The sequence below is a fragment of the Melospiza melodia genome, chromosome 2, assembly GCF_035770615.1.
Source record: "Melospiza melodia melodia isolate bMelMel2 chromosome 2, bMelMel2.pri, whole genome shotgun sequence".
Classification (NCBI taxonomy): domain Eukaryota; kingdom Metazoa; phylum Chordata; class Aves; order Passeriformes; family Passerellidae; genus Melospiza; species Melospiza melodia.
The window spans coordinates 14329706-14355877 of NC_086195.1; the positions used below are offsets into that span (position 1 = coordinate 14329706).

Here is a 26172-nt window from a genome sequence, read left to right on the forward strand (position 1 = left end):
GTCAGGAAAACCTGCTCCAATGATCAGTGCTGTGATACATTTATAATTTTTTGCCCTTTGAAGTAAGAGAAATCTGCCATGCTCCTCTGTCCTTTTCTCCCTGTCCTTTAGATGTGAACCTCTGAGAAGGACGTGGCTCTACCAAACATGTAAATGCCCATTAGGAAATTGTGGATTGGAATTAGGTTCCCCCTTTGTGTGGTCCTCACCAGTGTGACCAGATCCTCATCTCAGCTGGTCCTGCTATGTGCTTCAGTCCCCAAGCCATGTGTGTGGCCCTTTAAGTATTTTTAAATGGATATCTATTTAAAGCTGTAATCAAATGCATGTTTGTTATAGCATCTTGGCAAATGGATAGACCAGACCCTGTAACAAGCTTCTCTTTATTCTTTGATTTCTGTCATTAATGTTGGGGAAAGTGTGAGAACACCCTCTAAAAGAGTTTGTGCTAAAAGAGATCTATTGTATAAATCCACACAGAATTCAGAGAATGCAGAATAGCAACTACTCTATGGGTATTCATCCTCTGTTATTAATACAGGCAAAATGATTCAATTAAAGCACTTCTCTTGAAAATACTTGTCCTTTCAAGCCCTTTAATTGCTTGGCTAGCTACAGGAAGACTAAAGTCTAGAAAGTGTTTGGTAGAAGATCATATTTGAGTGTATTATACTGAATTAGTCTCATGAAGCACTTGATTTTGTGAGATATTTTTGTTTCAGCTTTTGAAGAGGATTTCTGTTCTGGTAAAAACATTAATCATGGATTGCCTCAATTGAAATGTTGTGCATATTTTTTTTCTTCCTCAAGGGTGATGCAGTGGGTGACAAGCCCCTGGAAGTCCATGCTGCTTCAAATAAAGAGCAGACCCAGAAGTAGAATGCTACATCACCTGGCATCAGACAGGTAAAGGATAAAGACTGGTAAGAGTTTGTGGCTAAACAGCAGAGTAACTGGGAAAAGCTGAACACTTTCAAGTTTGACTTGTAGTTTTCTTCATAATGATTAGGAGAGTGCAGACAGATAATTTTATTTGTCCTAAAATTTGTCAAGAATATATGCACTCCCTAACACTGTTCAAGTTAAGAATTCTAAATTTTCATCTTTAGAGCATAACAAGTAAATACATGTGTGTTTGAAGGGTTCTGAATTAATTGAGGAAAGCCTTGTGATTGTGGTTTTGGTTGGTTTTGGCCTTTTATTTTCTTTTTTTGTCTTCCCATTTCTGCCTTCCTTACCAAAAACCTCTCTGCCTTTTTTGTCATACTTGCACAAGTATTAGGGTGGGGAAAGAAACCTCTTCCCTGCTGATAAGTTTTCCCTAAAGATTTGTGAGTGCCAGGGTGCAGCACTGCCTTACAGCCTGTAAAAGTCCATGATGTGCCTGACCTTTCACGTTAATGCAGCTCCCAAATGAGTCCTGTTGGGAGCAGAAGATGGAGGAAATGAAGGCAGCATTTTCCAGGCTCTCCAAGGCAGAAACTCGAGTTGAGATACCAGTTCTGACTTGGCCTCAGGGCTGTGTTCTAAACTCAAGCAAGTCCTATGGTTACAGTTTCTAGAAAAGCAAAACAGAAACATCCTCTTGACATTTTGTGATGGTTTGGTTTCATAGGATAAAAATTGCTCTGTATTTGAGGCTTATTACAAATAATTATAACATAATTGGGCATAATTTAGCACAAAATGTCAGATGTCTGCTCTGTTATCAGTTGATAAAGAATGTCTCTTCTGAACATGTTTTCTACTTGCTTCTCTTTGCCCTCTATTATTTTTGCATCATGTTAAAAACTTACTTTTCATCAGAAAGTGATCCTGGCATTGTTGGTACTCCTCATCATTTTTGTGTGCAGTATTGCATTTACCAGAATAATCTTGTTTTTTTTCCTTGCTGCCAACCTGTGTAAACAGAGTCCAGATCTGGCAAACTGCCCCAGCATCAGTCACACATGTTTGCAGATGTGGTGGAATCACCCATCTGCTGAGCAGCAGTGTTCCACTGCCTCATGGGCAGCTTTAAAAGAAAACCTGGTTTTTAATGTTAAAGTGTTTTAATTGTTATTGCTAATTCTCACAACAGCAATGTGAGCTTGTTGACTGGCTGATGTACTGAGTACCTTAGCTTTCCCTTTAGAGCTATGAATATAAAGTCTTTAAAAATACATGTTTTCCAAATAGTTTGTAAGATAGTAATTGAAAATAAAAACTAAAAAAATAATGGAAGGATTATTGAATATTTTTTTCTGTAAAGAATCCCAAGAGAACTGAGAGGAAGAAAAGTCTCTCTAAAATTCACTGAAATATTGTTGTGCTTCTTGTCAGCTAGGACAGAGCTACTAAATGATAAAAAACCAAGAAAACTGAACTTCTGTTTGTGACACTGCACAAATATCAAGGTTCAAACAGAAATCCATAAATAGGTTTTATTTTCTTTTAGAATTTCTTGCTATGAATAGAATTTTTTTATTCACTTTTTGAAATGTCAGCCTTTTGCTTCAGGCACATTTTCCTTGTTTGAGGAAGGTTTTAAGAGAGTGAAGATAAATTGCCCAGGAGCTTGAAGAACCTGAGTGCCCCTGGTTTTGAAACCTCCATGCTTCACCTCCTGTTGTTTCTGGAGGAGGCACATGAAGGGAACTGCTGGGTTTGTGACCTAGGGCAAGCAGATGGTGAAAGTTCAATTCAGTATCGAGTTCAGCTGCGCTGCGGGGGTGGCAGTTTGTTACTTGTGCTTGAAATCAAATCCTGTCATTTAACTCCATACCCAAGTCCAGATGTTTTGTTGGATTTGGGTGATCCCAAAGGTTGGAGAACATTGCTGTGATCTTTGAAAAGACACTTTTTTTTTTTTTTGGATGAGATCAGTCCTAAAAATCTCACTGCATTTTCAACTGTTGGGAATATTCCTAGTTGAATGTGGTTACTTAAAATAAAGACAATGTCATTTCCTCCATGATTTGCCACAGCATGGGTCTCTGAACTGTGAATGGTCAGCCAAGGACAAAATCATATTGGGTTGAAGACAACAACATATTTCTCTGTTCCAAAAACCAGCAGCACTGCACCTCCTTTATTATAGTTTGTCATCAAAAATTATATGCAAACTTCAGCTCAAACCACATCCCACTGTAGAAGAAAAAAATTTTAATTTTATCCAGCTGTTGTATTTGGGAGTTGCACAGAAGTGACAGGGTTTTGTGTTTTTCCATGAAGATGGCATATCTCATTTGCACTCTGTTCCAGATCTATATTTATGTAATTCCAGTTCTTTGAGTTAAATTGCCCTAGTCTTGCTCCAGAGTAAAGAAGATTAGAAAACATGCATTTGGTGGGAATTTAAAAGAATTATTTTTGAGAAAGTTGGTTTATTATACAAGGTTCCAGTTGGTGTTTGTTTTGAAGTGTTCTCTTTTGTCTTTCCATTTAGTTCAACTATGGGAATTGAGTCCTCTAGAACAGACATGATGATTAGTGCTCTAATGTCACTAATATGAAGAGTTAAATATCTCTACTGCAAGCAGATTGGTTTTGAGAATATTCCTCAAACAGATTTTGATCAACTTGCCACATCAAAGAGAAAAGTTTTGATTACACTGTAAAAATGAAAGGGCCTGTGATAAATTTCATTCTGCTTTCTCCCTCCATTCCTCTCCCCCTTAACCTCTGTCCCCTTTCTTTGGTTATAGGTGAATAAAAATATAGATATGAGCAACACTTTCCCAAGAAAAAGATGAAAACCACCTGAATCCATTTTGAATGTGACTAATCTGCCTTGTGCCCCAGGGCAGTCTGGTGATCTGCTGCCATGGCTGCTGTGAAAGGACACCCCATGTGTTGGGTCAGTCCTGAGACTGTCCCCTGTTCTGCACAGGGACTCAAGGCTGCCCATGCTTGTCCCATTGCAGGATCAACATTGCAAGTAGCAAGTCTCAAAATCCCTCAGTCTCTTTATTATTTATATATAAAATAAAATTCCAGTTACAGAAAATGTCTGTTTTTTCCCCTCCTCCTGTCTCCTTTAAACTCACGGATGTGATGTTTGCACAATCTGAGAGGTTCTCTGGGTGCTGTTGACAGTGCCTGTATTTGTTACCATCGAGGAAAGCTGACAGTAGTAGGATGTTTTGGCTACCAGGAGCTCACAGAATTGGGAATGGGAACAATTACAATGCCTCTTGTGTTTTGTCTGAGTCCCCCCCCCTCCTTTCTCTACACGTCCTCTGCCTCATCAGTGCCAGCAGGAGGTGTGTAATGAAGCATCTGTGAGTTCCTGTCTGCTGGATGGATGGGAATGGAGCTGTTAATGCTTGTTCTTGTTTTTGCTTGAATGAGCAGCTCAATGGGAACCAGAACATTACCGTGGTGGGAACCAGCTATAGAATAACTTGGCTGTTCCCTTATTCCCACCCAGGGGAGGGGAGGAAAAAGTGATGTGGAGGGAAATGCAAAAGGATTTCCAGCATTTTGAAATCTTTGCACAATAAAACCCTTTCATCATTTGCTGTCATTTCCATGAGTCTCTCTTTTGGGGCTTGATGCATTACAAGTTACTGTAATCCAAGTGGCTCAGAGCATTTAAAGCTGTGTTGGTGAACCTTAAATGCTCCTTAATTAATCAGTGAATATGAGGAATGGGGGAAGGATAACATGAAATACGTGTTTGTGTGATACATTAACTTTCTAAAAAGAGCAGGGAAGAAAATGCAAAGTAAATCAGATTCAAAATGCTTCTAAACATCTTTGTTATTCCATGGTTAGGTATTCCTTTTATTGCATGGTTAGGTATTCCAGCTGACTATATTCCACAGACTTCTAGAGAAAAACAAACAGACCTTGTCAGTGTGAATGCCAGTCTGTGTGGGCATTGTAAAACAGGCCAACTCTTTTTTAGTACGGGCAATAAGGCATGTGGTTGCCTTAGGCAGAAAAACAGTATCTCCCAACATGTTCAGTGCATGTTTTTATGATTGTTTTAGGCTGCTAATGATGTGTGTTGATATAGGGAGCAGAGTTCTTGCATGGGGTTTGGGAGGTGTGTGTGTGTGGTTTTGTTTTTACTTGACACTTGCCAAGATAGTTTAAGCAGGCTTGGGAGGATCAAAGTAGTGTTTTTGTCAGTAGTGGGAAGGAAACTTGGGAAATAGAGCAGTAAATGCTCTGTTACACCACTCCTGTGCTACAAGCATAGATTTGTTTCTGCCCTTAAGATAGTTCTTCACTTATGCATTTTCATATCACATAGAGAATATCTACCATAGAATTGTTTTTTTTCAGTATAATATTATTTCAATATTTGGCATATGCCACATTAGCATTTAAGGACGTGATTACTGGGTAATTCAGTTCTTTGTTTACATATACACATGTGCATGTTTAATAGCTTGGGTTAAATAAATATCACTTAAATGCTTTTCACTTGATCAGGTCTTAATTCAGCATATTTACACTGCTGCTTAAAAATGTCCCAAGTGATTGACATCAAACAGGAATGCTTTTATCTAGCAGGAAATGACTGCCTTCAGGCACCTGCATACACACATGATAGGGAGATGGTTCCAAAATGTGAGCAAGACAGCTTTAGCTGGAATCCTTTCCTTATGTCTTCTGGCTTTTATAACTACAGGAAATAAAAAAAAAAGTGTCATGCTGGTAAGAGCCCAAGAGTTTGTAAACATTCAACTCTCTTGGCCCAGACGTTCCTAATGAGGAGCAGGAGAGGAGCTGACCACTGCTGGTGTCTATAGACATCTATATGTGTGTGTGTGTGTGCACATGGAACTAAACTGTGCATGCATGTGTTATCTTCTGCCAAACTTTGCCTGTGGGTATTACAGTGTAGGCTAAAAATGGTATATTCCCCACCCAAGTGTCATGTTGGGTCATCCTTCCACTTGAAGCTTTTTGGCTTGGTAACTGGACCGTGTGCAGCTGAATCAGTGTTCTGATCTCAGCATCCTTGGCTGCACTGGCTGCAGCAGAGGTTGGGGCCAGGTTGCAGAGGTTGGGGCAGTGCTCTCTTAAAACACCGTCTTTAATTGCAGCATGTGAAGGTTGTAGAACTGGAGGTCATCGGGGTCAGAGGATGGCCCTGCATTGGGATGAGGATTCCTGTAGGAATGTAGCATGTCTCGTGTCAAAAGTGACAGTGAAGCCTCTCTGCTAGAAGGAGCATCTCCAGCCTGGAATATTCCAGTTAGCCCAGGTAAATGTGCACAGTCTTGCAGCCTTCAGTAAACACACGGGATTTTGCCACAAATATTCATTGCAAAAGTCTGGTTCAAACTCAGTCCTCTCTGACTGCAGAAGGCCCCAGACAGACTTCACATCAGTCATAATTAAAATGTCTTGGAGTATTTGTCATTGCATCTGTCACCTTCAAGGAGAGCAGTGAAGACCAAGATTGATGTGGAGGGAGGAGGCATTTTACCCTGTGAGAAGACAGTGCCCTGGGAGTTGAAGGGACTTGTTAGTGCTGTTTATTGGCAGAAAAACCTCAGGGTGAGCACATTTGCTTCCGGACAAATAGAAACTGCTGCATTTGGTTCTTTTCCCCTTTTTTGTTTTGTTATGATTATTTCTGTACCTTCCTTTGAATTCTGAGCTACTTCTAAAGCCAGTTTTATCACAATAAACTGCTATTGACAGAGAGCATTTTGGCTTCCCACTGGACCTTCCTGGATGCAGCCTCTCACAGCGGTGTTGATGTTGCACCTGGGTGGCCTGGCAGCTGCCTAGGTTAACCCCCTTCCAGAGGGGTTTTGACAGGTACAAAAGCTTCTTGTTTACAAGGAAGACCTTTGATAACAATATCTAAACTACAAAGCAGAAGTTGTTTTAGTAGAAAAAAAATGTTCCTAATTGTGCAACAGCCCTCTGTCCTCTTAAGTCTGTACCATTAGCTGATTCTGGTATGTTTTGACCAGATATGGTTCTGAAGTTGACTGGAGCTGGCAGCTTCCTTAGGGTCCCTCTGGAGAAAATGTTGGTGTATTGATGCAGTTGGAGTATTTTCTCCTATTTCATGACAGTGAATACATCACTGGATATCTCTGCCTAAAGATGAATCTCTAAGGTGGACTTGAAGTTCATGGATTCCTCCAGTGCTGCTCTCACAGCCACGTTTTCAAGCTGGTGTTCTGGTAGCCATTGCACTGATGTTGAAAGCTGGCAAAATCAAAGGTGGGCTGAGGATGTCTCACAGCTGGTTCCAAGTCTGCTCCCTCTAAAGGATTCCTCCCTCCCTTTGCTCCATTGCAAATGGACCTGCAGTGCCTGCAGTAGACTAAGCTCCTTGACTCCTTACCCTTTTTCTTTGTGTGTGTGTGTGTGTGTGTGTGTACGTTTAAAGGTCTAAATCTACCAAGCAACCCACAAAGCCAGTCAGTCTCATGTGCTGTGTCCTGCTGTGGCAGGTGAACTGGATGCAGTGCTCCATCCCCAGCCTCGGTTTCTGGGGCGTGATCCTGTAGTGGATGAGCTTTGCTGGATCTTCTGCAGGGAGGAGGATCCCAGCTGACTTTGCTTGCAGTGTGCCTGGGACACAGTCATGGCACAGCCTGAACTGTGCTTGTGATCCCAGAGCCTTTGTGCCCACTGTGAAAGGAGCAGTGGGGACAACTGGACAGCCTGGTCAGGGAACTTCTCTTTTTGTTTATAGTGCAATTGTAAACATTCACAAGACTCAAGAATTTGATCGAGAGTGAAGCTAAAGGGTGCACTTTAGTGAGTGTCCAGCTCTTCCTCAGCAAAGCTAACCTGGAGTTGGTAAGAGAGCCCATGAAGTGACAGGATGGGTCATTTGCTCCATGCTTTTTGGCTGAGGGGACAGAGGCAGTGGCAGGAAGGCTGTTGGTGCAGTCCTTTACCCAAGGGGGCTGTGTAGACAAGTACTGGAGGGCTGTCAGACAGCACCTCATCTTTTCCCAGGGGCTTGTGCAATGTGCGTTGTAAGGCAGTAGTGAGTTCAGCCCCTGCGTGCCCAGATAAAAGAATAACCTCACAAGGAGAACTTAATTCTCTCTGCTTCGGCCGCTACAGTGTGAAACCACAGGACCCACCACGTCCCCTACCAAAACCTTCCAAAACCCGCTATTCTGTGTCCCACTGAACCTTGCATGTCTTTATCTGGAGTACCTTCGTTCAACTCCAGGGCGCAGCACCCGTGCCTTTGGGGAAGTTCAGTCGGTTTCTCTGAGCTGCAAGTGAGCCACAGGCTTGGCTGGGAGCGCTGAGGAGCCCCGGAGCAGCCCCGGAGGAGCCCCGGAGCCTGCCGTGCCCCCGCTCCGCGGGCAGAGGAGGGAAGGAGCCCCGAGCAGGGCGATGCTCCCTCCCTGCCAGCTCACATCTTCACCCCAGAGACGGAGGAGAGCTCTCACTCCCCCAGGGAAGGGGGGAATGCTGAAACACGAAGCCAGAAATGTCTCCGTGGCTGTATGCACGTACCAGCCAGCGATCCCAGGCAGCCGCTGGAGACGGCTCTCACCACCACAGTTTTGGCCCCTTTAATTTTTTTTTTGTTATTGTTAAAAACGGTATACAGAAACATGGGGAGTTTGTGTATCAATCCTCAGTGAAAAGAGATTCTTCCCTTCCCCCCACCCCCTGTCCCAGATTAAGTTCACCAACGTCCTCTTTGTAAATTTAGCAAGCTTCAGACTCACTTCCTTTTGTCAGGAGACCTGAAAGAGCCATTTCCTGATTCGTACAGGGCTCTTGTATGCGCACACTAAGTGCTCATTCATGCCGTGAATCATAAAGGTAACCTCAGTTCAAAGCACTGCTCTGATACTTCGGCGTGGGACCAAAAGAAAAAAAAAAAAAAAGAGAGAGAGGAAAAAAAAGAGTTTTGTAATTCAGCGCAACGCGCGTTGAAGTCATCTTTGCATTTACTGGGGAGCGGCGCCAGGGGGGTTTTGCTCTTCTGTCTAAAAGGCATCGTTTACAAACTGGCCACACTGAAACGGGCTGGTGAAAGCACCAAAGGCAGCCCAAAGGATTATGTTTACTGTCGTGTGCCAGGCTTGACACATTTTTCATATCCTGCCAGAGACGAGGAATGGCATCAGGAGGTGCCGCTGAGTCAGGCGGGCCCCGGCCGGGCTCAGCGCGGCGCCTCTCCCGAGCCCGGGGATGGGGCTGGGGAAGCTCGGCTCTGCCACGGGCCAGGGACTCGCTCTCTGCCTGAGGTTCATCGGCAGGTCAGCGAGGCACGGTCTGTTGTGTTTATCTCTCCTGTACTCGCCTCCGGGTTCATCTGACAATGAAAGGGATGAGCTGTTACTGGCTCAAAGAAGAAAGAAATGCGCGCTACTCGCCTCTCTCTATCCCTGCCAAGAGGGAGCGCCAGCCAATTCATACATAATATTGGAGTCTTCTGCCATTTAGCAGCTTTTGCACAGCATCCAACTGTACAAGGACACGTCCCTGGGGTCAAACAAACTTTGGCTGTACTTCTGCCTTGATGAAGTAAGATCAGTATGATCTCTCCCTGTTCAAGAGAGCAAAACACACAGATGCTAAAATCAGCAACCGTGTTTTGACCAAGAAGAAAACAGTAAAGGGGAAGGAGGCTTAGCTTGTGGAAAAAAAGAGGTAACATAAATGTGAGTGCATCCTCTTTTACTACCACAACCCTTCTTGAACTCTTAAAAAGGCCAGAAATTCACCAGTAGTTTTTTACCATTATTTCTTTTGCAGTATTGTCCCATTTGCAGATGAGGTTAGCCTGCTGAGGAGAGTCCCTAGTTTGAGGAATGTTAGAGGAGCAGTGGTGTAAAAGCTCTCTCTGCCCTGGGCTAGCCAGCCCGGGGTGACTCACACCAAAAGTAACAGAACTATGGGAGCAAAAAACCCAAATGATTTTAGGCTCCCAGTGGGTGAGCTAAAGTGCCACAGAGATGTGCAGGTAGAACTCTTCATACCTCAGGCCACGAGTCTCTGAACTAAGATTGTGATGTGCTGTGATCAAAGCCTGATTTCTGTCCTGGAAGGCTACTACCATGATAAACCCATAGCCACCACTTGTAAGCAAACTGCAATAAATAAAATCACAACCACAAAGGAGGTGTGAGGCGCTAATTTTAATTGGTAGTCCTGTGGGGCTTTCTGTATGTTTGTATTTTCCTTGTGGAGTGAAACGCTCAAGAGGAGCAGTTTTATTTGCACAAGAGTTCTCCACTCTGCCTGCAGGAAGGCTGAGGAGCTTTGTGAGACCCACCTGACTGCTTCAGAGGGATGCTCCTGGAGAACAGGAGAGTTCTGCAACATCCTTCCTGACTGGAAAAGTGGGACTATTTCTGATCCATGCAGGGTCTCAGTGCCAGGGTTCCAGGGCAGAAGATTCTGTAATGTTTTCATACTTGATTGTTGCCTTAATTCTCTGCAATAACTTGTTTTCTCTCAGCTTTTTTGTCTTGCTGTGTTTGTGATCCCTCTCTCTGGTAGACTTTCCTGGCTTTCCCAAAGCACCTCCCCGGCCTGGGGTTCCTGCTGAGGTCTTCCTTACATTTCTTCTCTCACTTCAGTAATTTTCTTGAGGAATTCTGGCACCTCATCATCCCTGCTTTCAAGGTTTGTCATATACACATACTAAAGTTCCTCATATATAATTATCACTTTCAGCTTTTATCACTTTGAAATTTTGGAACAGTGTTTCCTTAAAACTTGGTCAAGTAATATTTTGAGAGCTGGAAAACAATCGGCTCACTTTTTAAAAACGTAATTTATTTTAAACATCAAGGTTGTGAGCCAGGGTAAGTTTTAGTGATGATGGCTGTGCTGACTCCATGGCTGCATGTGACCCAGTGCAGGGGACCACAGCTCAGGAGCAGCATGTCTAGAGCACTCCTGGAGCCCTTATTCCTACACATATGGTGTGTGGGGCCATGGGTGATGCCCCACATCAGCCAGGGCTGGCACAGGTGCCTGCAGGTTGTCTCCCCACTCTGGCACAGCAGCAGATCTGGGTGGCTGTCCCTAAAATCCTGGAAACAGCAGCTTTGCAGCACTGCTGGTGCCCTGCACCCTGGAAGGGTGTTGTTGTGCCTTGCATAACAGGGACCTAATCAAGGTTAGGAGTGTTTATTTATGAAGAGGTTGGCATGGTGTTTGTTTTTCTAACATTCAGTTTCCTGCTCACGTGAAGGCAGCTACAGGAGGCAGCTGTGCTGACTGGGGAACACTGTGGTACCCTTGGCCAGGTGAGCTCCTCAAACCTGACCTTCCCTCCACAGTGACTGCAGCCATGGGGACAAGAAACAAAAGAAAAGAAACATCAAAACAAGAACGAGCAAACATGTTCATTGTGGTTTAAAAAGAGCACAGTGAAAACCTACAGTGGATTTTTTTATGCTTGCTCTCCATTGTTGATTTTCTCCCCACACTAGTAAGGATTGGTTTCTTACCAATCCCTTTCTCCTTTTTCCCCTTTCCTACTCCCAGCTCAGCAGTCCAGTTGGAGGGGACCACTCACTTCTCCCCAGGTTAAAGCTTAAGGGACATTTCTGTGGGGAACTTGCAGCTGTGGAAGAGGAAAACCTGTTTCTCCAAGATGCACCAAGCTGGAGGTGGGAAGGCACCCAGGGCACAGCCCTCCAAGCCCTGATTTCACTCAAGGTGCTACAGTAACACCAAAGTCTTGTTATGAGTTTTATTTTGACTGCTATAGGTGATATATTCTTTAAACATTTTATTTTTTAAACATTTAAACTTCAGGAAAAGGAAAATACATTGAGATTTTAAATAAATTTCATAGAGAACAACTTACTTGTAGCAAGGCAATCAAAAGGGGTCCTTGCTTCTGGGATGGAGATTAAGGCAGTGATTTATTCACTTATCTACTTCATTTGTCCTAAAAAAAGGAAGGAAAGAGACAAGCAAAACTGTGTTTATAAGAAAAAAGTTATCTGGGCCTTTTCAAGCATGCCTGTGCCATTACAGTGCCCTAATTCTCCTTAAGATTAACAAGCCTGAGCCATTGTTATCTTACTGAAAACATAACTAGACACAACAAATATGTCATATGATAATCCCAGTGCAGTGATGGCGTTGGATTGATAAATGTTGTTAAACACTTTGCTGGAGAAGTGCACCAAGTGTTTCTCCTGGGGCATTCCCAAAGGATTCCTTTGATCGGGCTCAGCAGAGGTGAGGGTTTCCTGCCAAGTGCCAAGGTCCCTGGGCACTTTTTACCTTCAGATGAGACACTGGGATGAGGGGTTGTCACAGGGCAGGGAAGGACAGACAAAATCCAGTGTTGCAGAGCCTGTGACTAAAAACAAACTGGCAGGTGTTGGGTGCCCGACTGGAATTTTCAGGGCTGGTTTGCAGGAGGTGTTGGCAGCAGTGCTGGTGTGAGCTCACAGGGTCAGGCTGCACCGAGCCTTGGAAGGGGATGGCCCAAGGAAGGGTCTCAAGATGATGCTGAGCCCCCCACCCACACATCAGGTGACATGGGCAGCCCAGAGCCTTGTTCACAAAATAAAAGGCACAGGAAAAAGCCCAAATGGCACCCAGCACTGCCCTCCAGGAAAAGAGAAGAGATGGGCTCACTGCACTGGAGCTGTGGCTCAGCCATTAGCCAGCCCCACCACAGGACTCTGTGGGATGTGGGCTCTCCTGCCATGCCAAACCCCCTGTAACACCTCCAGGGAGGCAGGTACCAGCCAGTCCTTGCTGTGGGGACCAGGTCCTCACCCTGCTGGGACACAGTCAGGGACACACTGGGGTTCCTGGTGAAGCATGTCTTTTTTGGCTGGACAAAGGACACAAAACATGGCACTTGACTGCAATGGGCAGCAATTTCCAAAAGAGAGGGTGTAATACATACTTCTTATTGGTGATTGTAACTGTCTCCTATTTAATTCTCTAGTCATACAGTTGTCTCAAGAATAAGACATTTACAATAAATTATTTTATATAAAAATGCAGTGTTTAGTGTCTTCAACACACTTTGTGTTGAAACTGTGAAACTGTTCTATTCTGCTCTGTTCCTTGTGATACAACAACACATCCTTGTGATCTAGTCCAACAGCCTGACCACTTCAGGGTGATCAAAAGTCAAAGCAGATTGTAAAGGGCATTGTCCAAACGCCTCTTAACGGTCTTGGGCCATTGACCACCTCTCCAGGAAGCCAGTTCCAGGGTTTGCTCACACTCCTGCCAAAGAGGTTCCTAATGTCCAGTCTAAACCTCCCCTGATGATGCAGCTTTGAACCATTCCCACACGTCCCGTCACTGGATCCCAGGGAGAAGGGATCATCACCCCCCTCTCCAGGAAGCTGTAGAGAGCATGAGATTGCCCCTCAGCCTCCTTTTATCCAGATATTGAACAGAACTGACCCTAGAACTGAGCCCTGAGGAGCACTACTGGTGACCAAACACATGTAGTCCCATTCACTACAACTCTGAGCCCTGCCCTTCAGCCAGATTTCACCCAGCCCACTGTAATCCCACTCATCCCACAGCTGGACACGAGCATTATAAATTCACTGCTGCACCTTTAATGGATACTACTCAAAAAATTTACCATGATCAGGTGCAACTCATGTACTGTTTCTGCACATTATCCCCTGGGTACTAACTGTATGTGCTGTGAATGAAGTCAAACTCCACTATGTCTGTGGGAAAATTCTTTTAACTATGGCATTAATGGGGCAGAATAAGGGGAACTCACTCACACGGATGTGAGTCACACATAACTCTGAGACTATGTGATTAAATAAACTATGAAAAAAAGGGGATTTAGTTAATGGTGTCAGCTCTGCTGGATGCCCATGGAGGCTGTTCTCAGGTGTCACAAGGAAGGCTGATTTGAAGTCAGCCCTGGACATCTTGGCTGTACTTGTCTGGCCTGGGGTGGTGGCTGAGTTTGCAGTGTTTTGGTAAAAGAGACTCTCTGGAAAAAATATTGATGTTTCATGCAGCTGCATGGCAGAAAGCTGGTTTTGGGAAGACTTGCTGCTTCCCTGCAGCGTGCTGTATTTCTTCACTTACAAACCCAGTGTATGTTTTACCCATGTGAGACAGGCAGCCAAGTGTGCTGCTGTCCACAGCACTGTAACACATCCTTGGCCTTCATGCTCCAGTCTGAAAGTCTCTTCTGACAAAACACTTCCCTGTCTGAAGGAGAAGTTTGAGCTTCCTTTCCCTCTGATGCAGAGTATCTGCTGAGGGGGCCCAGCAGGGAGCAGAGCCATTGCCAGCCCTGCTCTGCCCTTGGCATGCCCGAAAGCCTGGGGAAGAATAAACCCACCCTTGCCCCCATGTCTGCCTGTGGAGGTTTCTCCTCCATCGTGCTCCCACCATGTGGCCACTGAGGCCACAGCTGTGGCTCTGGCTGTGGTGTCCCAGCAGGCACTGAATCCTGACTGCCCAGCTCAGCCTCACTGCAGAGAAGCAGCCTCAGACAGAGCCAGGCTCTCCTCAAACACTGTTTGCCATGTCACGAGACTGCTGGGGCTCAGCCTTGCTGGAAAAGGGCGCAGTCTCAGCATTGGCTGCCCTGGTGTGTGCCCGTGTGTGTGTGTTGGCAGGTGCTGAGCCTGCAGGTGTCCCCCACGCTGCAGCCAGGCAAGTTTTGCTGGCTGCAGTCTCACCAGAAACAACACTAGCAGGATGTGACACTTGGAGCTGTCTGTGGTTGTTTTCCCAGGCATCTCCTGTGGAGTACTCAGTGTGACCTTCAGTGCAGAGCAAGTGCTTGGGCACCAAGGGTTTGGGAACAGCTCAGGGACTCCTCCGTGCCCCTCTGCTCTGTGCCAGCTCCCACAGAAACTCCTCTGGAACGTCCTGCAGCACCTGTGATGAGCTTGGTGCTACTTAGAGCTGTGTAAGGCCACCAGCTTGGAAAAGATAATGAAAGGGGAGGACCAGCTGCAAGTGCCTCTGTCTCCATGGTGCTGGGGCTTTGCACGTGCAGGGCAGCCCAGCCAGCTGAGGGGCTGTGTCTGCACTCTGGAAAGGGGTGACGGCTGACTCAGCACAGCCCACAGCATGCTGGTGCTTCTACACCTTTTATTGCAAGCTGCAAGAGCCTGAGGTGCATTTATATTTGATTTATATTCTTTACTTCTGTAAACAGGAGTACCTGCTGCTTTGTAACTTCAAGGAAAGGACCATCACTGCTTGGATCCAAAGACTCAACAGTTTCCTTAAGAACAAACAGGAGATAATGTCACATCCTCCTCTACACCTCTGCTTGCTTTTAGACCTGTGTGAAAGGACCTTTCAACTTTGCAGTCCTGTGCTTATTGCAGAAAATACCCCAGCTGAGAAGCCAGATGGAAGCCTGTGTAAGGGGAGCCCCAGCTGCCCAAACTGCTGGAGAGGCACATGGCTCTGGGTGCCTAGAAGCAAACCTGGCCCTGCCTGGGAGTGAAGCAGGGATGTCTGAGTATGTTGAGCTGTGGGGGTGAAAAGTAATTTGGCTTTTAACAGCAAAAAATAGTTTGTTGACACCAAGCCCAAATGGCAAGTAAAGGAGCTCTGGAGTTCTGAGTCCCTGCAGGACTCCTGTAATCAAATTTCAAATTGTGATGATGGCAAACCCAGCATGCAAATAGAGAATAATTTTATTACTTTGTGCTGAGAAGGTCATCAACTCATGCCTATAAATCCTGAGTATTTGCTTACGTAATTTATTTTTGTTTTCCTTTGGGATTCTTTAGCCTTGTCCTGACTTCACTGTCATTTGGACCAGCTGTACTTTGTAAAGCAGTGGACTTTGGTTTATCACCCTGTTTTACAGTCTGGCAGCTTTACAGCTTTCAGAGAAATGTAGTTACATAAAATGGGTGTGCTTTCTTGCCTAGCTAAAGCATAGCCACCATTCCTCAAAATTTCAGCTAGTTTTGGTTTTGTTTAAAAGTGGATCAATAAGGTGTTATTTCTTTGCTCCTAGCCCTTGTTGCTGCCTCCATCTGCCAGTTCTGCCTGTTGCTCTTCACCAATAAATAATTCCTGCTTCTACACCACCAAATCCAAAATTAGTACTTGCTAATCCATTAAGTTATGCCTAATAGCATCGATGGGAGGTAAAAGTAATCCAAAAATTATTAATGTATGCCAAGAATATGCCTCTCAGGCTTCTGATTTTCTGAAATAAGTCTTACAGTTTGTTCTGATTACATTATCTGGAAAGAAAAAAGCCTAAACTGTCTCCCTTGATGCTGCTTCCTCTGCTGGGTGTGTGACTTCCTGTGGCAGGCTGTGGTCAGCCCCCGCACCTGGCCTCCTTCAATGTTGCAGGTCTCTTCTCCTGCCTCCTTTTTAATTTACATTTTCTGCCCCAGTGGCAAAGCTACACCTCTGTATGGAGGTTATGACCTCTAAGAGTGCTGAGGGCAGAGTTTGACCCATCTCTCTGTGTTAAATCTGAAAAAGGCCCGTGTACCTACAACTGTAGCTGAACACACTGAGGCAGGGGTTGGAAATGTTCTGGTACATTGTGCTAGGCCGTGGCAGGAAGCTGGCTGGGGGAGAAACCCAAATGCTGTCATGTGAACTGATTGCAAAAGGCACGAGACTACAGACCAAAACTACGAGTCTTGTTTCCTCCTGCTCAAGGTGTGTGGTGCTGTTTGTGCGCCGGTGACTCAAGTGGGCCAAATCTGGAAGTTCAGCGAGATCACAGAGAGCCCAGACTGGAGTTTGCTCATCATGAGAGCAATAAAGAAACTCTACTCAAAGGTACCTCCACAGTGGTATCTGGGTGTCCAGTTATAGTAACCAGCTTTCCAAAGTCTCACTCTGAAGTTTTATCAGTGTGTTTAGAAAATAACACTGCAATATCCAGTTACTTGGAAATACTGAGCAACTGGATAAAGGTACCGTGTCTCTCACGTTTTTTTCTGTGTGGAAGAAAGTTTCTAGTATGAATTCCAGGGATTCATGTCTCATCCCTGCACAGTGGGTTCCTGGGAGGTGATTGTGAAGATGTAAACCCACCTCATCATACTGTACAGCAAAATTTCAGGAGAGGATGGGTGCCTGGTTTTGTCTTACCAAAGCATGTTATCTTTAGTCTGTTTTAGTGGCAAAGGGAAATAGTTCAAGAAAACGGAGGTTCCCTTTTCCTTTGAGTAGATGTGACCATCTGACACCTGCTATATCAACAATCGAAATATGCAAAGTTTGGAACAAAATAAACAGAACTGTTTACATGAGAGCAGTTTCTGAACAGAGTGTTTGTTTTCCATCCTCACAAGCAAATTATCCCCTGGGGCTTTTTGTTTCTTTCTTTGGCCTGAAGCAAATCTGTGAAATGAAACCGAAAACTGGTTTGAAGATGGAATTTCTTCCCCCGCACTCACTCTTTTCAATTGAGGTGTGTACCTGTGCTTTATTCTGTTAGCAAACACAGAATACTTCTGATCACAGAAGAAGTCAGAGCTCAGCAGGCAAGGCCTGAGGGTGGGGAAGAGATGCATTTCCCAGTGCTGCACTGGTGCTGGGCTGTGCTCCTGCCCCAGAGCCACATCCATGTCCTCAGCCTCATGCTCTCTCCTCACAAGCTCCCTGTGGGAAAAGTCTGAGCTCCCGATGGGTTCTGAAGTCCTCCATCAACGTTGTATTTCCCAAAAAACGTCTGAACAGATAAAAGTTAGCCAGGTCTTGGTGAGAGAAAGATGGTGACGTTAGAGCCTGCTCTGAGTTTGCAGCAAGATTAAACACTAGCAGCGGGCTCGGTGCTGCTTTGCTGCTTGGTTTCAGACAGCAGCTGAGGCCTTTCTTTAAATTGCAGCCACTTCTCTGACACCTGAGGTTAAAAAAAAAATAAAATTAAGCAATCCTGCCCAGGCAAGCAAAACGACCGGGCACAGCCGAGTCTGTTGCGTGGGTGAATTATTTAAACACGCAGGTTTGGTCCTTTGGCGCTGCCGCCCGCCCGCCCGCCCGTCCATCCGTGTGAGGGCCCAAGCTCAGCTCAGCTTCCGCTCCCCGAGGGCCGCGGGGGGAGAGCCCGGGGAGCGAGCGCTGTGGGGAGGAAGCTTGAGCAAACCGAAGGAAATAAAGCTCCTGGTCAACTCAAAGAAAGGAGGCACCACACACACCCTCGGGCTGGCCTCCAGCCCGAGGCAGCGCTGCCTGGCGGGGAATCAGGCCGAGCTTTCCCGAGTCCCGCTCCGTACGGAGCTGGTGTCTGCTCTGAGCTGACACCTCGGCTCCCCCGGGCCGGGCTCCAGGACGGCGACTCTCCCAAGGCAAAGCACCGAGCAGGAATGCACTAAAGCCGCCATACGCTTTTTCACAGGAAAAGTTTGCATTGGCTTTTTGAATGACGTCGACATCGAAGGTTCTTTACAAGAAGAGGAGAGTGGGAAGGGTTGTTTTTCTCACATATATTTTAACTTATGTAGATAAAAAAAGCCTCCTTCCACTATGTCGTCGCTATGGCTACGGCTGGGATCATTGTGCGGGAGCCTGTGAACAGGAAAAGGCCAAGCGGAGAGGGGGCGGCGAGCCCGGCGCTCCCCTGCACGGTCCTGACGCATCCTCCGGCCGCCAGTCTGTCCCCAAGGCCACCCTTCTGTCCCCACCCCATGGGAATGAGGAAACTGTGCCATTGCGAAACGTCCCGCTGGCTGGCTCAGCCCGAGGAGAACTTCCCGGGGCACGGGTTAGAGAGGGAGAGCGAGGAGGAGCTTTGCGCCTGGAGATGTTATCGGCGCTGTGACTCCCTCACTCTCGCCCGGAGGCGGGCTCGCTGCGGCCGGGCACAGCGCGGCGCCGGCTCACCTGCAGGGCCCCTGTGCCTCTGCTGCCATGGGCTCCCGCTGCGGGACAGCGGCTGGCGTGCCTCAGCCCCCACACCAGGCTGGCTCGCAGCTTGGCCGTGTGATTGTGGTTCTGGAACCGAGGAAAGTCACAGCAGGTGAGGTTTCTCCAGCACCTAAAGCCACAGAAAGCACTCTGATGTATGTCTCAGTCGTAGTTCCAGAGGCACTTTGGTCCTCCCGTAGCTTGAGGAAAAGTTACTGAGGAAATTTAAAATTGGTCTGTTCTTGACCCATGGCATTACCACATGGCTGTTGGACACTCTTACCAAAAGTGTGAGAAAATTTCTGCTGGTTTTAAAAACCCTGCCTCTGAGTAGGATCTCAGCAAAAGTCATATCTGAAAGGCTGGTCCTTGCATTTCCTTTCACGTGTGAATGTTTAAAATTATCCCCACTGGCTAGAAAAGGTCTCCTCATTTAGCACTGCCTCACTTGTTTTCTGTGACTGCCTGAGACTCCATTCCATCAGAATTCATTTAGAAAATGCAATGGTGAGCCACATAGAGAGAAGACGAACAAGATATGATAAACAAATTTAAATTGATTGAAAATTTGACTAAGCTGCTTACTTTTCTAATTATGATGCCTAATTAGTTAGCTTGTTCCATTCAGTCATGAAGCTTTGATAGCTTTATTGTGCTCCAGAAGTCTGGAGCCTGAGATTTAAGCAGGCCTGCCCTAGATATCTAATGAACTGTTAATTTCAAAATAAAACCACTCTTAAACAACTCTACTAGCAATCACCTTCTGGTCTGATAAATGGAGCCAGAAGCACAAGCTTAAAATAACTTCAAAACAGATTGCACTAGGACTGAGATGCAGAAGATGAGATAAGGTTAATGTAGCTCATGGAGTAACTAGTGAAGTTACTACATCTTCACCAAGGAGAGGACACAACACCCTGATGCTCAGTGAGAACTGCTAGAGACCATCTCCTCTTTCCCATTCTGCCTCCATCACCAGCTCTTGGGCTGGTTCCTTGGCTATGCTTGTTCTCACTTCTTTTAGCCTACTGAATTCCAGTAGAGAACAGGGTAGCAGCAAGGGTAGGGAGGTCTGTAGCCTGTCATTTAATCTTCATCCAAGTGAGAAACAGATTTCCACTCCCTTTGGGTAGGAGAAGGATTGAGCCTCAGGCTGCTGTGTGTGGTGTGAAGGCTGCCATAGCTGCTGAGGTGCTGCACAGACTGTGGCAGTCCTGGAATCATCTTATATATTACAACAGTTCTATTATCATTATATGTTGCCTTATATATCTAAAATTCTTTTATCATTATGGTGCAAGGGTTCCATGTCCTCAGAGTTTTATATGGCCTCAATGTTTCTCATAGCCAGCTCCTCTGAGCACTGACTGTTCTTGGTCCTTGCAGCAGCCATCTGACTCCTCTCACTCCTCTGACTCCTCTTTTGTACCACTAGTTCTTATTGGTTACAGGTGTGGCCTGTTATCATCCAGCCTGCTCCTAATCTTTAGTAATAGGGTCCAGCTGCAACTCATTGGGGGATAAGATTGCATTCTGCATTACCTCCTACACTGGAAAGGGATGTTTCTTATGCAGAACCTGACCTGCTCAGTCAAGGTAATTTTCATGACAGATTCCATTCTCAGTCCAGCTGGAGTTAGTCCAGATAAGCACTGGAACCATAACACAGAACCATGGAATGGTTTGGGTTGGAAGGGACCTCACAGGCCATCTCCTTCCAAGCTCCTCCATGGTCAGGATGTCACCCACTAGACCACGTTGCTCAAATCCAGCTTGGCCTTGAATGCTTCCAGGGATGAGACATCCACAACTCTGGGCAGCCCATTCCAGTACCTCACCACCCTCACAGTAAAAATTCTTCCTACTAGTTAGTCTAAACCTGCCCTCCTACAGCTTAAAGCCCTCTTGCCCTCTCTAGATTTCCCCTTTAGGTACTGCAAAGCTGCTGGGTCTCCCTGGAGCCTTCTCTTCTTCAGACTGAGCAGCTCCAGCTCTTTCAGTCTGTGTTCATGGGAGAGGTGCTCCATTCACCTTCATGGCCTCCTCTGGATTCACTCCAGCAGGTCCACATCCTTCTGATGCTGGGGACCCCAGGGCTGGGTTCTGCACTCTGGGTGGGTCTCACCAGAGTGGAGCAGAGGAGCAGAGCCCTCTCCCCTGACCAGCTGCCCACAGGGCTTTGGATGCAGCCCAGGACATGGGCTTTCATTGGTTTTCTGGGCCACAAGTGCACATTGCCAAGACAATGCTGAGCTTCTTGTCCACCAATGCCCCCAAGGAAGAGCTACCTTCTGCTCTCCTCCAAGAGCTCCTGTATTTTTTATTAGTGTTTTCACTCTTGAAGCAACAGCTGACAGCCAAACCTCACACCTGGGCAGAGCTGGCACACTGCTGACTATGCATCAGCTAAAAACAAAAACAAAACAGAAAATAAGAACAGTTTCATGCACAGCTCTCTGTTGGCCCTGGGCAGAGTGATACCTTTTTCTTAAAATTAGTTCAGCATTTCCCATGGCTGAAGCAGTCAGTGCCCACTGCTGTCTAGGATGAGGAAACATCTTCCACGTGACACATGATTTATGCAGTGACCAACAGGTTTAAAACCTTGTTTTATTTAAACCAGTTTATGTTACAAGACAGCTAAGTCTCTTCCCTTCTTTGAAGTGAAAGCAATGCTGGCCAAAAAAGCCTTTTATTGCAGGGTTACCAGAGAGCAAGAGGAGAGCAGCACAAAGTTTGCAAGCATCCACTTTCATCATCAGCTTATGAGATGTGCAAACACAGTACTGCAAAGTTGTTAATTTCTTTCAAAGACAACAAAAAACTTGCTGAGCAGCACTGCTTTCACTTTCTACTGTACAAAGGCTAAAAAGCAGAGGGCTGGTTTCCTACTGCTTAACACAGCACTGAGGCTCAGCAGAAATGCTGAACCTGATGTGAAATCATGATCAGAAACACATTCCACCTGAAGCATTTGAGTTTGATGGTTTAGGAATCACATAACTGAGCTTAAATATACTTTCATTTCACCTGACCAGACAGAACCAATTTTTGGTTACTCAGGCCTTGAAACCACACAAGGATGGATCTTTCCCTTCAAGGCTATGCCCTTCCAGCTGAGGTGCTCTGCAGGTAAGCCCCAAGGAAGGTAGTCCCAAGCTCTGGACTTTCTGGGTCAGCTGTCCAGAGAGCAGCAACTTCATTTAGGGACTCTAACTGTACCTAAAAATACAGGTCACAAGCAGGATGCCCTGCACCACCAGGGGTTGATCTCAAACCCTTTCAAACAGTCAGGTGCTACAGGCACACAGGTGCCCCTTTTATCCCACTGGGACCATGGTAAACCATTTAACTTGTGAGAAGGCTGACACCAATCCACTCTTTTGTTAACCTGTGTGTTTTTTGATGGAAAACTTTACATGAGAATTGAAGTCAAAACTACTGCCATGAAGTGAAAACACTACTTTATTTTTATAAAAGGCAATAATTAAAACAAGCCCTACCAGTGTGTACATTGTACACATTTGAATGACACTTACAAGAATGAAGTCTCCATATACAGGGATTACAAGGCCACACTGGTAAAGGATGCACACAAGCACATACTGAACTTCACAGATGCCTCAGCTCCAGATCACAGTCCCATTGCTCTATAACCACACCTGCACTGTCATTATTAGCATCCACACTACTTTATTCCACTACAAACTGTACATACACAGAAAGCAAGAATTTTATTCAGAGAGCACATATATTCGCAGAAAACATTTATTTGCTGGAATGAATAATCTCTCACTCTTCTGCTGCCATCTTCAAGAGATACTTCTTGTCAATCTTGAAGAGCCTCCAGCCCTCCTCGGTGGACAGATCCGAGGCGCCCCTTCTCTTGTAGAACCTGATGGAGGGCTCATTCCACTCGGCCACCAGGAAGTGCATGCTGCTGCAGCGGCACTTCACAGCCACCTGCAAACCAATGCCACACTGTCACAGTGCCCAGGCACAACCCGCCACGTTACTCAGCAACTCCACACCACCACAAGTCACTGACTTCATGCCAGCAACCACTGAAGCATTCCTCACAGTTTACCAGACTCTAGGCAATGTTTTAAGCTGTCTAGAGTCCCGCCACCTCCTTTAATTCTGTTTAGACTTAGCTTTTAGACATACCTGACTCAAGTTCTTCAGAATTTCTGACCCAATACCAAGTCCTAAAAAAAACCAAAAAACAAGAAGCTTAAGTTTTAAATCTACAGAAGCTCTATGGGTAGTAACTCATCTAATTCTGCAGTAGGTACCTCTGTACTCAGCCATCACATAAAAATCTTCAAGGTACAGCAGTTTTCCAATCCATGGATCATAAGTGAAGTAATACATGGCAAAGCCCACAACGCATGTTTCTGAAACAAAGGGTGTAACTTCAGCCAGACAGAATTTACAAAGTAAAAACACTAAGTTTTACATGCATGTTTAAACATACAGATTCTGAGACATGCAGACATTTGATACTAGGTTACAATTAAAAATGAAGTTTGCAAAGAAGCACACAATTGTAAACATAAGTTCTGACAAATTGTTATCAGCCTAATAAAAAGATTGCTCTGTTCATGCCCTGAAATCCTCAAAAGCACTGTCACAGTAAGTACAAACATGGCCTTTTTGTACAAAATAACGCACACCCTACTGATTCACTTGCAGTCTGGAAGTACTTTACACAGCAGCTCACAATCTAGATGATTGCCCCAGCTCTGCTCCCTTAGGAATAATCTGTCAAACCCTGATCCTTCCATGTATATTCCTCAGTAACTGCTGTACCAGAAGGCCTATTTACAGGCCACCTTCACAGCAGCATTCCAAGCACTTCCACTTATGCTTCCACTGAGCATCACGCTGTTTTCTTTGCCTTCAGCACCAGGAAGTCAAGATAAGTAAAGTTGCAGCTTCAATTGTAACCCTGTGGCTGAAGAGAGAAGAGAAACCAACTCTTCCAACAAGAGCTCACTTGAACATAAACCCTGAGTATTTTAACTAGATCTGCCAAAACACTCTGCACATACTCTAAGAGAAGCGTGCAAACAGGTTTCTGCCATCTACTGTGTCTTTGGTAAAGGTTTGGGAGTAGCACTTGTCCCTGTAGGCCTTACCTCATATTATGATCATCTACTTTATTGTGTAACGGATCTTTTAGTTACCTCCCCGCCCATCCATGTACACAGAAGGGCCATGTACATGGCGAAGCTAGAGACTGTAACCTGAAGATTGGGGACAAATTAAAGAAAAAAATGTGATTTAACAGAATTACATAAAGGTAAGTCAGGGTCAAACAAGAAAAGCCATTTAATAATTGGAGTCAAGCACATTATGTTATACCTGATCTCCCATGCTTCCAGGATTAGCAACCACTTCAGCAGAGTATCACTATACATTATTGAATTTTATCAGTTAACCTAGTCCTCCTACCCCAGTCCACTGGTGGAACCTCATCTACAATCATTAATATTAAGCAAATGATGCTTCTGTGTATTTAGCGTCCAAAAATAAGTATCAGGAAGCCTCACCTTCAGACGACCACTGGTCTTTAGGCACTTCTGCAACCAGACAGTGGTAGAAAGGGTGCTCGCCAAAACCATCCTCAAGCAGCTCTAGAAAAGCAGAATACACGCGCACCTGAGCAATAGGCACTGTCACTCGGCCGCCAGCCGGGTGAGCTCCTGCACTCTCCCTACCTTTCTCAGTTAGCACCACCTGGTCCTCCATGTCCTCATATTTCGCCAGTTCCTGGAAGAGAAGGAGGATGTGAGCGGCCTCTCCCCACCCCCGTCCCTTGCGCAACAGCTTGTTTTGTTTTGCCGCGGCCCCGGGCAGCGCTGCCCCCCCGCATCCCGCCCGCACCTTGATCAGTCGCAGCAGCTCGGGACAGTCCTCGGGACGCGCGGCGCGGATGCTGAACGAGGCCATTTTCGGCGACGCTTCCCCCTGCGGCCCCCTCGGCTGACGAGTCCCCGGTGTGTGAACAGGAGGAGCAGCTGTTTCTTCATTCGTGTCCCGGGCGCGGCGGCCACCTGCGGTCAGTCAGGCTGCGAGCATGTCCCGGCGGCGTTCGGCTGCTGGCGGTCCCGCTTCGCTACCGCTGCTTCCCCGGCTCGGAGAGTGCGAGCCTAAGCTTCAGCCGCCGCATTTAAAGACGTCCTCGCCCCGCCTTCCCCGCCACCGCCAATAGGAGCGCCCGCGGTGCTCGCCCTCAGCCAATGGCCGCGCCCCTCCCCGGAATGCTGCCCGGGCGTGCCAGCAACAGCCGCGGCCGTCTCGTGACTCGCCCTCCCCCCTCCCTCCTCCGCGCGCGGCGCCCCCTGGCGGGGCTGGGCGGCGCTGCAGGGCGAGACCCCGGCGGCTCTCCCTGGGCGGCGGGACCGGCCCTCAGGGACCCCCGGCACCGCCGGCCCTCAGGGACCCCCGGCACCGGCTGCCGCGGCACCCCGAGAACCGAGCCCGACAGTGCCCTCAGCGCGGGGCTCGCCCTGCGCGGGCGCCGTGCAAGGGCCGTGGCGCCGCCCTGGCCGCAGAGCGCGGGGCGGGTTGGGGTCGGTTCGTGCGGCGCTGAGGGCAGAGAGGGAAAAGGGCCTCGGTGCTGGCGGGAGACGCGGAGCAGCGACCCGCATCCAGCCGGGGCGCGGGGGAGCGTGTCTAGCGCCCAGGTACGCCCCCGGGCAGGAGCGGCCTTACGGAGAAAGGTTCAAAGGACTGAAGTTTAACCTTGGCACTGGAACCAAGGCTGGCACCGTGACCCGCCTGACGGGAGGGGAAGGGTTGTGCTGGGAAAAGCACAAAGGAGTGGGTTTAAAGCAGGGAATCTGCCAGGAGTCTGCCGTAAGGGAGGCTCCTACGCCATCCCAATGGAGGTACGGATGTCACTGAGGAGAGAGGTGGGCGTGATGAGGAAAATTCCATCTGATAACATGACTTTGGAGTATGAAAGGATGGAGGAATTCTCCTCAGGCCTGTGCTACCTCTGGATATTACCTAGAGATACTGCTGGATGCTGAGGAATGAGCTGGACCATGATCTCAATGACCGTGGGCTCCACGGACCTCCAGCTGCGCCACCCAGAGAAGAAGTGCAGCTCTTTGCCATATGTGTGGTTTTGTTTTCACCCTCTTCTATTAGCTGTGCCACTGTCATGTACATTCTTAGATATTGTAAAGGAGCTCTTTATCTTTAATTTAGCTAAATTTGACTGGTTTTAAGAGTGGTTTGGGATATGGGAAGACACTAAGTCATGCTGCTGGCTCTCACAACACACCCCCATTTTTTCATATATCCAACAAGCTACACGGTTGGCCCTCACTTAGACAGAGGGACCAGCATGGAACATGATACTGCAAGAGGGTTGTATAAAGAAGTGTGTATAAAGTGTGT

The 26172-nt window shown here is 46.6% G+C and overlaps 2 protein-coding genes across 4 annotated transcripts in view; one reads left to right on the top strand and one right to left on the bottom strand.

Moving 5' to 3' along the window:
* The window catches only part of APOO (apolipoprotein O), a 42100-nt gene extending 24936 nt beyond the window's left edge, over positions 1 to 17164 (top strand). The window contains exons 8-9 of one of the 3 annotated variants that reach the window (XM_063182423.1): positions 811 to 906; positions 15080 to 17164. In XM_063182423.1, coding sequence (XP_063038493.1) covers positions 811 to 879 — 69 coding nt within the window. In that variant the 3' untranslated portion in view covers positions 880 to 906; positions 15080 to 17164. Of the gene's footprint in view, positions 1 to 810; positions 924 to 3686; positions 4508 to 15079 lie in introns of those variants that run through there. The other 2 variants (XM_063182422.1, XM_063182421.1) reach the window with 2 other exon arrangements.
* A 5042-nt stretch (positions 17165 to 22206) lies between these two features.
* Positions 22207 to 24908, bottom strand: SAT1 (spermidine/spermine N1-acetyltransferase 1). The gene is made up of 6 exons (XM_063182424.1): positions 24649 to 24908; positions 24483 to 24534; positions 24315 to 24398; positions 23055 to 23156; positions 22927 to 22967; positions 22207 to 22722 (listed from the first exon to the last, which is right to left on the bottom strand). Exons 1-6 carry the CDS (start codon positions 24712 to 24714, stop codon positions 22552 to 22554), a joined length of 516 nt encoding a protein of 171 aa, XP_063038494.1. The 5' UTR covers positions 24715 to 24908; the 3' UTR covers positions 22207 to 22551.
* Between the last annotated feature and the right edge of the window lie 1264 nt (positions 24909 to 26172).

What these genes read in the sequence shown, in the direction of transcription:
- SAT1 (XM_063182424.1), bottom strand. Translation starts at nt 24,714, where the DNA reads ATGGCCTCGTTCAGCATCCGCGCCGCGCGTCCCGAGGACTGTCCCGAG. An exon ending in AGCTGCTGCGACTGATCAAG is followed by an intron (nt 24,535 to 24,648) that starts GTGCGGGCGGGA and finishes CTTCTCTTCCAG; the next exon opens with GAACTGGCGAAATATGAGGA. An exon ending in TGTGATGGCTGAGTACAGAG is followed by an intron (nt 22,968 to 23,054) that starts GTACCTACTGCA and finishes GGTTTTTTTTAG; the next exon opens with GACTTGGTATTGGGTCAGAA.